General features: G+C 48.4%; 1 protein-coding gene across 2 annotated transcripts in view; it reads right to left on the bottom strand.

Annotated features, from left to right (window-relative positions):
* The window catches only part of GDPD1 (glycerophosphodiester phosphodiesterase domain containing 1), a 41,494-nt gene extending 33,985 nt beyond the window's left edge, over window positions 1-7,509 (bottom strand). The window contains exon 1 of one of the 2 annotated variants that reach the window (XM_029612414.1): window positions 7,247-7,509. In XM_029612414.1, coding sequence (XP_029468274.1) covers window positions 7,247-7,382 — 136 coding nt within the window. In that variant the 5' untranslated portion in view covers window positions 7,383-7,509. The remainder of the gene's footprint in view (window positions 1-7,246) is intronic. The other variant, XM_029612415.1, reaches the window with a different exon arrangement.
* Window positions 7,510-15,176: the final 7,667 nt, after the last annotated feature.

Here is a 15,176-nt window from a genome sequence, read left to right as displayed (position 1 = left end):
TGTTGGAATTGTTCTGGTAAAGTATTTGAAAATTCTTGTAGCTGCTTAAAAATGACCCTGTTGTATTGGGTCATATACAGCTGGTAAGAAGCTATCCTGGAAATGAGCATGGCCCCTTGGTAAACTTTTCTGCCTATACTATCTAAGAACTTGTTCTCCTTAGTAGGAGGTATGGATGAGTATGGCTTTGTTCTTTTAGCTTTCTTTTGAGCTGACTCCACCACGACAGTGGTGGTCTAGCTGAGGTTTTTGAAAGCCAGGTGCTGACTGTACAAGGTAAAGTCAGCTTTTTTGTTTACTGGGGCAACAGATCCAGGAGTTTCCCAATTCTTTTTAAGAAGGTCCAGAAAAACCTGATGAATTGGAATGGAAGTGATGATTTTTGGGGCATCCAGAAATTGGAGTAACTCCATCATCTGGTGTCTGTCATCTTGCTCAGACTGAAGCTGAAAAGGGACTAATTCCAACATTTCCTTCACAAAGTTAGTGAAAGAGAGGTCCTCGGGGGGAGAACGCTTTCTGCTTTCAGCAGGAGAGGGTGGTGAAGGTAAATCATCGGTATCTGTAGAAGTATCATCACCCCAGGTGTCATAAGGGTCAGGTTGCTGACCTGTAGGACCATGAGGGGGTTGGATACCTGAAGGTCCCGGTTGAGGCTCGGAGAAACCCGAAGGAATCACCGGGGGCATCGAAAATACACTTGGAGGCATCGGTGACCAGCATCGAAGGCATCGATGGAGCCGATGTGCGTATCGCCCCGGAGGAATGTATCAGTGGCGAGGGACGGCATGGCATCAATGGAACCACTCCCGAAGGAGGAATTCGATTCGGTGTTTCTGCACCCGATGAATTTGGCATCGGGGAGCGCACTGGTGCTGTCGGTGACCCGGGTATCATCGGTGGAAGGGCGGTCATGAGCGCTTCCATCCGGGCAAGCAGCGGTGCCAGCGCTGCTGGAATCAGGTCGGTGACTGGTTCCACTCTCGGCGGCGGAGTCAGTGCCGAAGGAGTCTGGAACCGTTGCATCGCTTTGTCGATGGTCTCCCGGAGACCTGGGGTAACAATACCCGGCTCCGGGAAAGAGGGAGGCTGAGGCTGAGCCTGAGCCGGAGGGACCACCGTCACCGGTGGAATCGCGGCTCCCAAACCCCGATGGGGTGAGGGTTGCCTCAATGTCTCAGAAACAGAAGTGGACGGTGCCGCTTCTGATCGAGACTTCTTTGGTGGAGGCTCGGACGGTACCGAGGTCGATGACTTCGATTCCTCGATGGTCCGAGACTTGCGATGTCGATGACGATGCTTTTTCCTCCGATCCCCACGATCCTCGGGGGAAGGGAAGGGAGTCTATGGCCGTGGAGACATCGATGGCAGACGGTCACCGGGAGGTTGCCGACGATGGAAGGACTTCGACGGTGCCAGTTCCGAGGACGTCGATGCGATGGACGGCGGAGAGTGAGCATGGAATAGGAGTCCCATCTTCTCCATTCTGGCTTTGCGACCTTTTGGTGTCATAAGAGCACATTTGGTGCAAGTCAGGACATCATGCTCACTCCCTAAACATAATACACAGACTCTATGAGGGTCTGTGATAGACATGGTGTGCGTACAATCTGGGCACCGACGGAACCCCGACGCCATGGCCATTGATCAAAAATTTAGCCGTGGGACGGTCGACAGCCAGCAGGCCACAAGGGCCGAACTCGATGGTAACCAGCGAAAAACGGCAAAAAAAAAAAAAAAAACTTACCGAAGTACCGCAGGCTAAATTTAGATAGAGGGGGGACCCCTGTGGGGCGAATATTACTTCAAAGAAGTTCAAGAAGAAATTCCTATCAGGAATGTGGTGAGAGCTCCTTAACCGCGTGGCTACTGCTGCGTGGAAAAAAGAAGACTGAAGGGGGACCCCTGCTGGCTGCAGGGTTGGTGCCATGCTGGGCATGCCCAGTAGGGGCCAGTCAAAGTTCCAGAAACTTTGACAGAAGTTTTCCGTGGTTGGGCTCCATCCGCGATGTCACCCATTTGTGAGGACAACCATCCTGCTTGTCCTGTGAGAAATTCCATTTTCTCTCAACACACAATCGTGCTGTGTGAATTTGTTGCTGGAGGATGCGGTCAAGGCATCTAGCATAGCTGGATGTAAAAAGGGCTTGGACAAGTTCCTGGAAGAGATGTCCATAAAGCATTAATGGCCTGGTAGATTTGGGAAAGCTATAGCTTATCACTGGGAATGAACAAAGAATTGGATCTACTCCTTGGAATCTACTGGATGCTTTCTACTGAATTGATCACTGTTGGAGACAGGATACTGGTGTAGATGGACTTTTGGTTTAATCCAGTATGGTACATCTTATGTTCTGTTACTTTAGACTTGTAGACTGCCTTCCTTAAACAAAAAAATTCAACCCAAAGCAGTTACAATTAAGAAAAAAAAAAAAAAAAAGAATAGCTTGTGGACAATTGCTTTTACAAACTGGGGGTATTTGTACAGAGCCACACATTGGGTTCTATAAGAGATTTAAAGATTTTTTAATCCAACCTCTTTTGATGCTATTTAGTTCCCTACTACAGGAATCTAAATTGCCATTCTCAATGAATTCAGCTGGAATTACTATTCTTCTCAAGCCAGGCAGGATTCTAACTCTTTGTAGCTCTTATCGGCTTATCTTCCTTTAAAAATATTAGCTAAAGTTATGACAGCCCAGCTGAATTGGGTGCTTCCTGCCCTAGTAGCAGAAGATCAGGTTTTATACCTGGGAGACAGGCAGCAGATATCATCAGGAAGATACTGAATTTAATCAGACAAGCGCGAAAGGAGAGATTTCCTGCTGTTTTGATCGCCGCCAGAAAGGCTTTTTGTTCAAGTGCACCGGGCATCTTGCAAACAATAGAGATAGGTCCACATTTTTTTTAACCTGGCTACAAGGGTTATATTCATGTCCAGAGGCCTATATCAAAGTTAAAGGAAAGTACCTTGAGATCCTTCGGGCAGTGGTGTCTCCTCTCTCCTTTCTTGTTCACCCTGGCCTTGGAACCCTTAGTAGAGAGAGTGCCACAACTGGGCAACGTATAGGGAAGAGTGATGGCCCAGTCTACATTTAAAAATTCCCCTTTTCGATGATGACACTTTGTTCACCTTGACTAAGTGAATATGGGAAAACCTGAATTGCTGAATATAAATCTCACTGAAGAACAATTTCTTGGGATACGGGACAGCTTTCCTTTTAGATGCGGTCAAGAGAGTACAGGTTACAGAGGAGTTCACATAGGAGGCGACTGGCAGAAACTATTTCATTTGAATTATGCGCTCCTCTGAATGATCATACGTCTAAAGATTTCAACATATAGTCTCATCTTAATTTTTCTTGGATGGGGCATATTGCAGCTGTCAAAATGAGTTATTTTTCCCCCCCCCAAACTTTGCCTATTGCAGTACCTGATTCATTTTTTCAAAATGATTACAAAAACGGGTAGTTCCAGTTTTATTTGGGAGCTCAGGCCACCACTTGTAACTGGGCAGGGGAAGGTGTTATTCCAGAAGAAAGATTAGAGGGTGGAAGGGTATGGCTTGCAGTCCTAAAGTTTAGGAAGCACTGGGGGCTGGCTACCCTCTCCTAATCTTAAACAATGGAGTATCTTGGAACAGGGCTACTTTTATGTATTCTTTAGCCTGGTCCCAACAAAGCTTCGGCCATTTCAGACAGCTGATCAATGCTTTTACAGCTCTGGCCTGGATTGGCCACTGTTGGAAACAGAATACTGGGCTCAATGGACCCTTGGTCTGACCCAGTTTGGCAAGTTCTTAACTGTGGGAAAAGCACAGGGTGGTGTTAACTGGGCATAAAGCTTATTCACCACTGATGCCTATAAGAATTAGAGGAGCCCCAGACACAGGATGGCTCCTTTTCAATGTTTCATAGGTGGGAACACTTGGGTTTGAGTTTGTGGACAATTTTTTTATGATAATATAATACTGAGCTTTGATGATGAGGGATAAATTTGGGATAAAGACAGATTCGGGTATATCCAGATTCGATAGGTTTTGACTCAGCAATCCGTTGGGAGAGAGATTTCTCAAAAGTGAACTTCCTTTGAAATGCTCTGCTCCAAATGGATGGTAGTGAAGGGGCTTATATCTAAGCTTTTATACTCTCTTGCCCCTCCGATGACTGGTAAAGCAAAGCACAAAATGGCTTGGGAGAAAGATCTAGGAAATGAGCTGTAGGAACATTTATGGGATAAATGTTTTGGTGGGCTGCTTTCTCCACTTTAATAGTGGAAAAATAGTTATAAAAATCTATACAGATGGTATCGCATCCCTATTAGAATGCATAAGATATCTGGCATCTATATAAATCAGAAGTTGTAAATGTAGGGAGAAAAGGGACTTTTTCCCCACACATCTGGTGGGTGTGTGCAAAGATCCAGACCTTTTGGAGGGTGGTGTTGCATTTGGTTTCATTAATCATAAACAAATACTACTCCGGGATTCTAAAGTCCTTTTATCATTTTTATTTCTGGATGATTGGCCAATAAAGAAGATAAAAGTTCAAAGCACAAATAGCTTTTGCAGTAAGGTGTGAAATAGCAACCCACTGGAGGAGAGTACTTGCTATCTTTGGCCTCTCTTATTCAGCATTTATAGAATGTATCTTGAGTGAGCTGATCGCTGTACAGAATGACCCTCTCTCTTTATATGCCTGTTTGGGAACCTTTCCTGGAATGGTATAATGCCACCAGCTAGATGCTCCTATTTTGATTTCAGTTAGTTTATGCCTCAGACTACATAAGGTTTTCTACTTTATTTGTGGGGAAAAAATGGGGGAGGGGGTTTCAATGGCAGGGGTGATATTGAAAAAATCTTTTGAATGCTATGTTTCTTGCCATGCTTTGAGCAATCTTTGACTCCTTTTGATGATGGCTCAATAAAAAGTTAAATTGAAAAAAAAAAATCCAAAAAACTCACATCAGACAAGCAAGATGCCATACGTGATCTTCTGAGTCAGAAAGGAAACTTAGAATACTTGCGTGTCACAGTTCATGCATTGCAATTTACATATGGCTAGATTACTATCAATGCAATACTAGAATAGCTGCAAATAATTAATGTTGGTATATATGAAGACCTGGTGTAAGTTAAGACTCTAAAGTGCGACTAATACACCAAGGATGAAGAGTGGCCCATGAACAAGGGTTCAAATCCTACTTCTCCCACTGATGCTCCTTGCAACTTTAGGCAGATCACTTCCTCCTCAATCGCCTGAGGTTCAAACCTAGGGCCTTAATTTTTCCCATAGACAGAATGGGAGAAAAGCTTCTGTAAATCAGGCCCTTAGGATTGTATACCTACAGTATTTGAGCTACGACTGAAAAGGTGTGAGCGAAATCCAAAGTAAAATGGCCACTTTTCAACAACTGGGGTTCAGTCAGTTGTGGTATGAGATTAAAATAAGGACTGGAGCAGCTTCGTCACCTTGTTTCTGAATTTGTTACTGTACTTGTACACTATCAGAGGCCAGGTTGGGAACTAAGGGAAAACTGGAAAAATATAAAATCATCATTGGGAGGGTCGTTCTTTAACAGCCCACTTAGGGGTGAATTTTGCATGTAGAAAGTACATGATGACTTCAGCTCAAATTTTCAAAGCATGTAAATCCGCTCTAAAAATTAGTAGGAATGCAAACCCCTGCGTGGTGTACATGCACTTGACTCCCTATTCGGTCTCCCTGGAATGCCTCTTTTTAGCATGCAGAAAAAATGCATGCATGCAATTGCTGTTTTGATGAGATGGGCTTTTTAAAGTTGAGAAGAACAGAGTGTTCTGTATAGAGAATTACTTTGGAAAGAATCATTTTGTGGTGGCTGTTTGGCATTACCCACACAAAATAAGTTACGGCATTATCATTACTAAATTTGAAAAACCTACATTAATTTGATATTTTTCAAGTGCATAACAAAAAGAAATGGGACATTCTAGTAGACCTATGATTATACATAAGGCTGAACACAATTAAAGTGCTTAATTACATTTTTCTGTTGACACCTAGTATGATGGTCTATAATATAATAGCACAGTCATTTATGAGGTGGAGTATTGTGGTTTACTGTATACTTTTAACGTATGAGATTTTCAAAGGTTGATTTAGGCACATAAAAATGTCCATTTCTGAAGAGGTTTGGCTAGTCTGGTGGATTACTGAAAACTGAAGTCCAGTTTCAACATCAGCACAATTACAATGATTTGAACGACTCCCTAGGTCTAGCTTGTACCCAGATATGACTACAACAAACACACAGATCATTTCTTTGCAAGGATAAGGATAGTATTCATTGCCAGCTGGCAGCATTGGTAAGGTCTTTGGACTTCTATATACTTAGAATTAGAGATTATGCAAGATAAAAATATTTTAAAAAATAGATATAGCATATGGTATAGCTAAGAATAAAAAAGTTCCCTCTTGTTCTCTACTGTTGAAAAACCATCAACCACAAATATGCTGTCCCTTAGAAAATAAACAAAGTGCTTCTCATTTTTAAAGAAAAATAGATTTAAAGAAAATCAGAAGCTTTCGGAGGATATATCAAAGTATAAATTCAAATTAAGAGCTCCTAAGCAATAATTTCAAAACAGACCTTCACGAATGGAGGGGAAAATAGGAAAAGAGAGGTTCATTTCAGAAGGTCCAGGAACATCTGCAAGTGGATCTCCTTCTTCCTTAGGCTCCCCTGCACTGCAGGGCTGCTTAGGCAGAATTTATACCACTAATCAAACACAAGGTTAAAAATATTTAAATAGTTGATATACAGTGCTACAGTTGTATAGTACAACTTGCTCAGCACTGCAGTTGTGGTACATACCATAATCACACTGCAGGTGTGCTATAGCACATTATACACTATTCTGCACTGTAGCCATAGTATAAGATACAGTACATAGCATTCTGCATTGCAGATGTGGTATAAATACTGTTCTACACTCACTACAGCTATGGGACAGTATAAAGTGTATAACATGATTTTGCACTGCAGCTGTAGAAAAAAAAAATATATATATATGCACGTACATACATACATACAATGCCCTACACTCACTGCAGTTCTTACTTCTATCACACCAGCTCGTCAGTGCACCGCAAGCTTCAGCACTCCTCATTCACCGGAGTCTCTTCCTTACCGTTCCGCATAACCCAGGATATCAACTACTCCCATCCCTTTTTTCCCCGGCTAAGCTTCTCAACCCGGTACTCACCCCCGCGGTGGGAGATGTGCTTGCACCTGAAGCGCTGCTGCTTCTTCCTGTGCAGCAGGGTCGGGCACTTGAGGAGCAGTGCCGAGGTCATCACGTAGCCGCCCAGCGTGGAGAGCAGGTACAGCGCCGCCGACATGCCGCCCGCCTCGCATTAGTCACCTCCGAAGCGAAAGCCGCAGGCGGAAAACCGGAGACCCGCGCTGTGCCGCCGCCGCCGCCGCTCAGCCCGGCACTTCGTCGTCACCCGGCTACGGCGCAGACGCAACAAAGAAAACGTCCTCGGCCCCCCCCTCCCCCACGCCAAGAACCAGAGCGCATGTGCGCCGCGCAGCCTGCGTGTGCCAGGTGCGTCATCTGCTCCCATAGGGTACGGCTGTGTGCCCCGTCGTACGGGCAGGTTCCTTGTCATCCACAGCTTAAAATTCAACCTATCAAAACATTGCAGTTATCGTTTGCATACTATGTTTAGCTGGGATTTCTTTTCGCATCTTTTGTGAATTTTCATTTCTGTAAAGTATTAAGAATGTTTACAAATTAACATACGGGCCGATACGGAGCCCACTGTTAGCCCGCATTTGGCCACGCGTTGTCGACGTGTTATTTTTACCCCTTATGCACGGGCCAATACAGTAAAACCCGCGGGAGAGCCAGTGCTCCGAGGTGAGCGCCCGCTTTCCCAATGCGCGCCCAGGCCACTCTCCTGGGCGCGCGATCAAGTATTTAAATGAGGGCCTGCGGTAAAAGGAGGCGCTAGGGACACTTTTTGACAGAAGCAGCAGCTGTCAGCGGGTTTGATAGCCGTTCCGGCGTCGGTCCTTCAGCCCGCTGACAGTCACGGGTTCGGAAAACGGACGCCGGTATAATTGAGCGTCCATCTTCCGACCCACGGGTCGCGGGCACATTTTACTTTTTTTTTTTTTTTAATTTGTGTTTATTTTTGGGGCCTCCGACTTAATATAGCTATGATATTAAGTTGGAGGGTGTACAGAAAAGCAGTTTTTTCTGCTTTTCTGTACACTTCCCCGGTGCCAGCTGAAATTAGCGCCTGATAATGTGCTTTGCTGCACATTTTGCTTTCTGTATCGCGCGGGAATGTCTAATAGGCCCATCAACATGCATTTGCATGTTGCGGGCGCTATTAGTTTCGGGGAAGTTGGCTGCGCGTTTTCGACGCACTATTATCCCTTACTGTATAAGGGGTAAAGCTAGCGTGTCGAAAATGCACGTCGAAACCCGGGCTAACAGTGCACTCCACCGGAGTGCACTTTACTGTATCGGCCCAACAGTAAGGGGTAATAGCGCTTCAAAAACACGCAGCCAACTCCCCTGAAACTAATAGTGCCCACAACATGCAAATGCATGTTGATGGGCCTATTAGTTATTCCCGCGCGATACAGAAAGTAACACCAAAGGCAGGAGTTAATTTTGGCCGGCACCAGGGAAGTGTACAGAAAAGCAGAAAAAACTGCTTTTCTGTACACCCTCCGACTTAATATCATAGAGATATCATAGAGATATTAAGTCAGAGGCCCCAAAAATAAAAAAAAATTAAAAATCTGCCTGTGGCCCGCAGGTTGGAAGACGGACGCTCAATTTTGCTGGCATTCATTTTCCGAACCCATGGCTGTCAGTGGGTTCGAGAACCGACGCCAGTAAAATTGAGCGTCGACTGTCAAACCCGCTGACAGCCGCTGCTTCTGTCAAAAATGAGGCGCTAGGGACGTGCTAATGTCCCTAGTGCCTCCTTTTACCATGGGCCCTCATTTGCATGTGGGCCGATACTGAATCGCGCATCCAGGACACTGGCCTGTGTGTGCGTCAAGAGAGTGGGCGCTCGCCGGCTCTCCCGTGCTTCTTTCTGTATCGGCCCGATAGTAACTAGGCAAAACGCATAGGGGTAACCTGCAGGATGCGGCACTACCCTAAGTGACATGCTAGGCAGATGGATGGACCATTTGATCTTTATCTGCTATCGTTACCATACCTGGGAACTTTTGATTTCCTGTCATGAGATTGTCGCACGGGGGGGGGGAGGGGTTCCTCTAATGCTAGATTTAGGAGGTCTGCAAACCACGGACACTGTGGCCACTCGGGAGCCACCAGAATGGCCTCCGTTGGGTGACGCTCTATTCGGCGAAGGACCTTGCCGATCAGAGGCCAGGGGGGAAAAACAGAGAGGGATCGACGTCTGCCCCCAGTTCCCTGTGCCGGGCAAAGAAGCGTGGAGCCTTGGCATTATGAAAGGTCGCCATCAGATCCATGGCCGGCTGTCCCCATCTGTCGCAGATTAGCTGGAAGGCCCTGTCCGCCAGCTCCCACTCTCCAGGGTTGAGCTGATGCCGACTCAGGAAGTCTGCGTGAATGTTGTCTACCCTCCGCCCACTGCATCAACAGGCGAGCTTCCGCCATTGGGCGACTCCGAGTCCCCCCCCTGATGGTTGATGTAGGCTACCGTTTTCGCATTGTTGGACAAGACCCTGACCGACTTTCCTTGAATGAGTGGCAGAAATGCCCGGAATGCCAATCGCACCGCCCTGGTTTCCAAGTGATTGATCGACCAGCGAGACTCGAGCGCAGACCAGAGCCCCTGTACCGACTTCCGCAGACACACTGCGCCCCAACCGGTGAGGCTCACATCCGTGGTGACCACCGCCCACTCCAGTGCCATGATCGACACCCCCCGGAGGAGATTGTCCAAACACAACTACCATCCCAGGCTGGCACGTGCCAAGTCCGTCAGCAGTAATGGGAGATGGAATTGTTCGGACACCAGACTCCAGCGGGAAAGCAACGCCGACTGTAAGGGTCGCATGTGCGCAAAGGCCCCCGGCACCAATTCCAAATTCGATGCCATGGAACCTACCAACTGCAGGTAGTCCCAAACTGTCGGCATCTGATTCTGAAGTAAGGCCCTGACCTAGTGTTGTAATTTGTGACAGTGCTCGACAGAAAAAAAAACCTTGCCTTGCCGAGTATCGAATAGAGCTCCCAAAAACTCCAGTGACTGAGAGGGAGTGAGGTGACTCTTGGATATATTGACCACCCAACCAAGGGAGTGTAATAACTGTAGAACCCGCTGAATCGCCAAACGACAAAGCACCTCGGACTTTGCCCGAATCAACCAGTCGTCCAGATAAGGATGAGCTAATAGCCCCTCCCAGCGCAACTGCGCTGCCACCACCACCACCATGATCTTGGTGAAGGTTCTGGGGGCCGTCGCGAGACCGAACGGTAACGCTTGAAACTGGTAATGCTTCCCCAAGGCATAGAACCCGAGGTACCTCTGATGGTCCTTCCTGATTCTGATGTGTAGGTACGCCTCCGTGAGATCCAGCGAAGCCAGAAACTCTCCCGGCCTTACTGAAGCAATCACGGACCTCAGGGTCTCCATACGAAAGCGTGGTATTCGAAGACATCTGTTGACGTCCTTTAGATCTAGGATGGGCCAGAAGGCGCCCTCTTTCTTTGTAACGACGAAGTATATGGAGTAGTGTCCTCTTCGTTGCTCCAAGGCGGGAACTGGAACAATTGCCCCCAGGTCCACCAACCAAAGCAAAGTCTGTTGGACTGCTTGACGCTTCTCCATGTGACTGCACGAGGATGGAAAAAATCTCGGATAGAGGAGGCGAGCAAAATCTAAGGCGTAGCCACGTTTTATCACAGAAAGTACCCACTGGTCCGTCGTGATTGTGGTCCATACCTCGTAAAAGAGAGACAGTCTGCCGCCTACCTTCGGAACGGAGGGATGGACTGGTGGGACATCATTGGAACGACTTACCCCTGGGAGCCGAAGATGTGGAAGCGGGTCTACCAAAGCGTCTTCCTCGAAAGGACTGGGACTGCTGACTACCCCCTCCAGCTCAAAAGGAGGATGAAGGAGCTCTAGAGCGAGGGGTACGAGACTTACAGTTTCCTCGAAACCTGGATCTGGAAGAGAAGGACCCCTTGGTAAGCGACCTGTCCTCCGGGAGTTGGTACCTTTTGTTTTCGCCCAACAACTGGATCATGTCTTCCAATTCCTTACCGAACAGAAGCTTGCCCTTAAACGGTAAGGACCCCAGACGGACTTGGAGGCTCCGTCCGCAGACCAGTTCCGCAACCACAACAGCCGTCTGGCAGAGACGGCCGAAACCATGGAGCGAACTGAAGTTCTAAGGAGGTCATGCAGTGCATCCGCACTATAAGCCACGACCGCTTCTAGACAATCCGCTTGTCTGGCTTCTTCCTCCGGCCCTTCGTTGGTGAGCAGTTGTTGCACCCAACGAAGACCGGCCCGTAACGCAAAGTTACTACAAATTGCCGCTCGGGCCCCCAGAGCGGAGACCTCAAAAATCTTCTTCAGCTGAATCTCCAATTTGCAATCCTGAAGATCCTTCAATGCCGTGGCTCCGGTGACCGGGATGGTCGTCCTCTTTGTGACCGCGAGACTGTGGCATCCACCTTCGGTACCCACAGGACCTCCAGAGCGTCGTCTGGCAAGGGATAAAGCTTATCCATAGCCTAAGTGACCTTCAGGCCCAAGTCCGGGGTATCCCATTCCCGGAAGAGAACGTCCGTCGCAGAGAAGTGAAAGGGAAATGTTGTAGGAGAGCCACTCAGATCCAACAACACCAGATCCATGGAGCCCAGCCGAGACTCCTCAGGTGGCGTGGCGATCCCCGGCCCCTCCAGAATGGCGGGAATCAGTGGAGCCAGCTCATCCCTTCTGAAAAGGCGGATCACCCTCGGGTCATCTCCTTCCGAGACCTGGCTCTGCCTCGCCGCTCCCTGCGGCGGTGCGCCATCTCCCTCAGCTCCCCTCGGAGGCGGGGAGGGCTCCTCATGAATCTCCGGCTCCAACGATTCGGAGGTGGAATCCACGTCCTCTCGAGGTGGTAAAGCCCGCAACGGGCGTTTGGCTTTGGACTGCCCCTCCGAACTCCCTGACCGAGGACGAGGCTGGTCCGTGGGGGACGGCCCCTCAGGGCCCCCCGACTGGGCAGCATGCCGTTTGTGGGCCTTGCGGGCCTTAAAGGCCCTATGCATGGCCAGAATAAACCCGGAGGAAAAAGAAGCGTCAGACCCTTCAGAGTCCGTGTCTGTGGCCCCCCTGTCCTCCCCCCACCGCCCCCGCCGGAGAAACAGGCCGCAGAACCGGCCGCTGGGGGGAGAGGGGAGGTGGGGAATCCCTGAGGCCCACCGCGATTGGGGCCGCGATTGGAGCCGGTGCCAAGATGGCCGACTTCCCACGATTTTCACGAGGGGAACCGGCTGTAAAATGGCGGACTTACCCGCGATTTTCTGCAATTGCTTGGGGAGGGCCACCGGACGCTCCCCGACCATGAGGGCGAAAGTCTGTCGCCGCACAACGACCCCCCGAAGCGTGACCGAAGGACCCTCCCTTCCCGGGACGCAGGCTGAACACAGCCTGTCCCGAGAGAGGTGCGCAGCACTCGAGCCGCAAGCCAAGCATGCCGAGCCACATGGCATGCTCGGCGCTAGTGAAAAAAAGGAAACAAGAAAACTGAAAAGGAAAAAAAAGGAAGAAGAAGAGAAGGGAAACGCCAAAACGGCCGCCGCAGCTGAACTAACCCCGGAGAGTCGCCGCCCGCACGAACTAAAGAAACCGCTCCGTTTTTTTATTTTACCTGGAGCTGTCCCTCGCCGTGGTTCTGAAGCTGTCCGGCTGGGGTGAGTGAGCCGGGCTCCCCGGTATCACCCCGGCTGGGCTAACACTAAACCCAGGGTCCTCGACCCTTAGCCCCAGCAAGTGCTTGACCAGGGAGGATGGTCCCCTCAGGACTGACAACCCCCTGGGAGCGAAGGACCGGTTCGACAAGCAGCTTCTTCCTCTTTTTCCCTTTTTTTTTTTTTAAACTTAAATGAGGAAAGAAAGCCACACACCAGAATAACCTGACTACACTCAGCACCCTTCCCCCTTGTCTTTTTTTTTTAAATCAAATCCGACTGTGGGAGAAGCACCCGACCATCTGCTGGAGCAGAGTAACACTGGCAGGCTGTGGGTGGCACCCTGGTATTTATGACAGAGCCTGACAAGTTTTGCTCTGTCTCCATCTGCTGGTGCAGAGGCAAAACCCAGGAGTCTGGACTGATCCTTGGTACTACAGGAACGAAAATTATCGAAGGTAAGACCTAATTTTCTTTTACTACCCTCAACAGAAACATGGGAATAACTTGCACAGAGCAGCAGTTACTACCCTCAATAGAAACATGGGAGTAACTTGCACAGAGCAGCAGTTACTACCCTCAACAGAAACATGGGAATAACTTGCACAGAGCAGCAGTTACTACCATAAGAAACTTGCTGGGCAGACTGGATGCACCATTTGGTCTTTTTCTGCCATCATTACTATATTACAGTAGGACACTGCCTCCTATTCATTGACTTTTTAATTTTCTGAGGAGCTTTTCATGGGGATTTTGTCAAATATCTTCTGAAAATCTAAATATACTACATAAGAATATAAGATATGTCATACTGGGTCAGACTAAGGGCCTCATTTTCCAAGCACTTTACCGCGTGCGATAAATTCGCAAATCGCGTTAACAGCTGTTAACGCGATTGCAAATTAGTCATTTGGTATTCAGGGGGCGGAGTTGGGGCAGAGCATATGTAAAGCGGGAACCTGTGTATCGTGTGCGGCGAAACAGCCGCAGTGTTAGCGCGGCTGCTAATAACTACAACTCCAACCTCGCGTTATGGACTGCGTTACGGGCCTGAAAAGGATTACCGCCATCCACGATAGTCCCAGACAGCCTGTTTCAGGCTCAGAGAGAGAGAGAGAGAGAGAGAGAGAGAGAGAGAGAGAGAGAGAGAGAGAGAGAGAGAGAGAGAGAGAGAGAGAGAGAGAGAGAGACTGACTTACTATAGTGCCTATGCCCTACATAGGTATTTTAACCCCTATGGGAGGGCCACCTACTAACTCGGGGTGGGGATTAGGTATGAGCGTCGGGGGTTGGGGGCCACTTTCGCATTCCACATGAGACCTACGGACTGAACAGTGGTCTCTAGTGCAGATTTGCTGGCCGTCGGAGTGAGGACGCTCACTCCAAGCGGAGATTTGGCCAACATTCTCTCCACCTAGCATGTTGTTGCCCAGGTAGAGTGTCCATCAAGCTAGGTAGAGAGAACGTTGCCCAAACCACTTCTTGGAGTGAGCGTCCTCACTCTGACAGCCAGCAAATCTGCACTAGAGACCACTGTTCTGTCCGTAGGTCTCATGTGGAATGCGAAAGTGGCCCCCAACCCCCGACGCTCATACCTAATCCCCACCCCTAGTTAGTAGGTGGCCCTCCCATAGGGGTTAAAATACCTATGTAGGGCATAGGCACTATAGTAAGGCGCTCTCTCTCTCTCTCTCTCTCTCTCTCTCTCTCTCTCTCTCTCTCTCTCTCTCTCTCTCTCTCTCTCTCTCTCTCTCTCTCTCTCTCTCTCCTGAAACAGGCTGTCTGGGACTATCGTGCACTGCGATAAAAAACTGAAAGAATCATCGTGCACTGGGAGAATATCGCGTGCGGTGCTAATGTTTTCGTGAATGGCGAAAACATCGCCGCACGCGATTTTTCCCCACTGCACAAAAGAAGCCTCATTTGCATTGGTAACGCCCCCTAATGCGTTACCAATGCGATATTGGAAAATAAGGCCCTAAGGGTCCATCAAGCACAGCATCCTGCTTCCAACAGTGGCCAATCCAGGCCATAAGAACCTGGCAAGTACCCAAACATTAAATAGATCTCAAGCTACTATTGTTTATTAATGAACAGAAGTCCTTCTATTATCTCAGAGAGTAAATAACCGATTTACATTAACCTGTTCAAGTCCTTTTATGATTTTGTAGACCTCTGTCATATCCCCCCCTCAGTCGTCTCTTCTCAAAACTGAACAGCTCTAACTTCTTTAGCCTTTCATCATAGGGCAGCCGTCTATGCC

The sequence above is a fragment of the Rhinatrema bivittatum genome, chromosome 8 (assembly GCF_901001135.1).
Source record: "Rhinatrema bivittatum chromosome 8, aRhiBiv1.1, whole genome shotgun sequence".
NCBI classification, from domain to species: Eukaryota; Metazoa; Chordata; class Amphibia; order Gymnophiona; family Rhinatrematidae; genus Rhinatrema; species Rhinatrema bivittatum.
The sequence above is the reverse complement of the archived record's forward strand: the minus strand, read 5'-3'. Positions and strand labels throughout refer to the sequence as shown.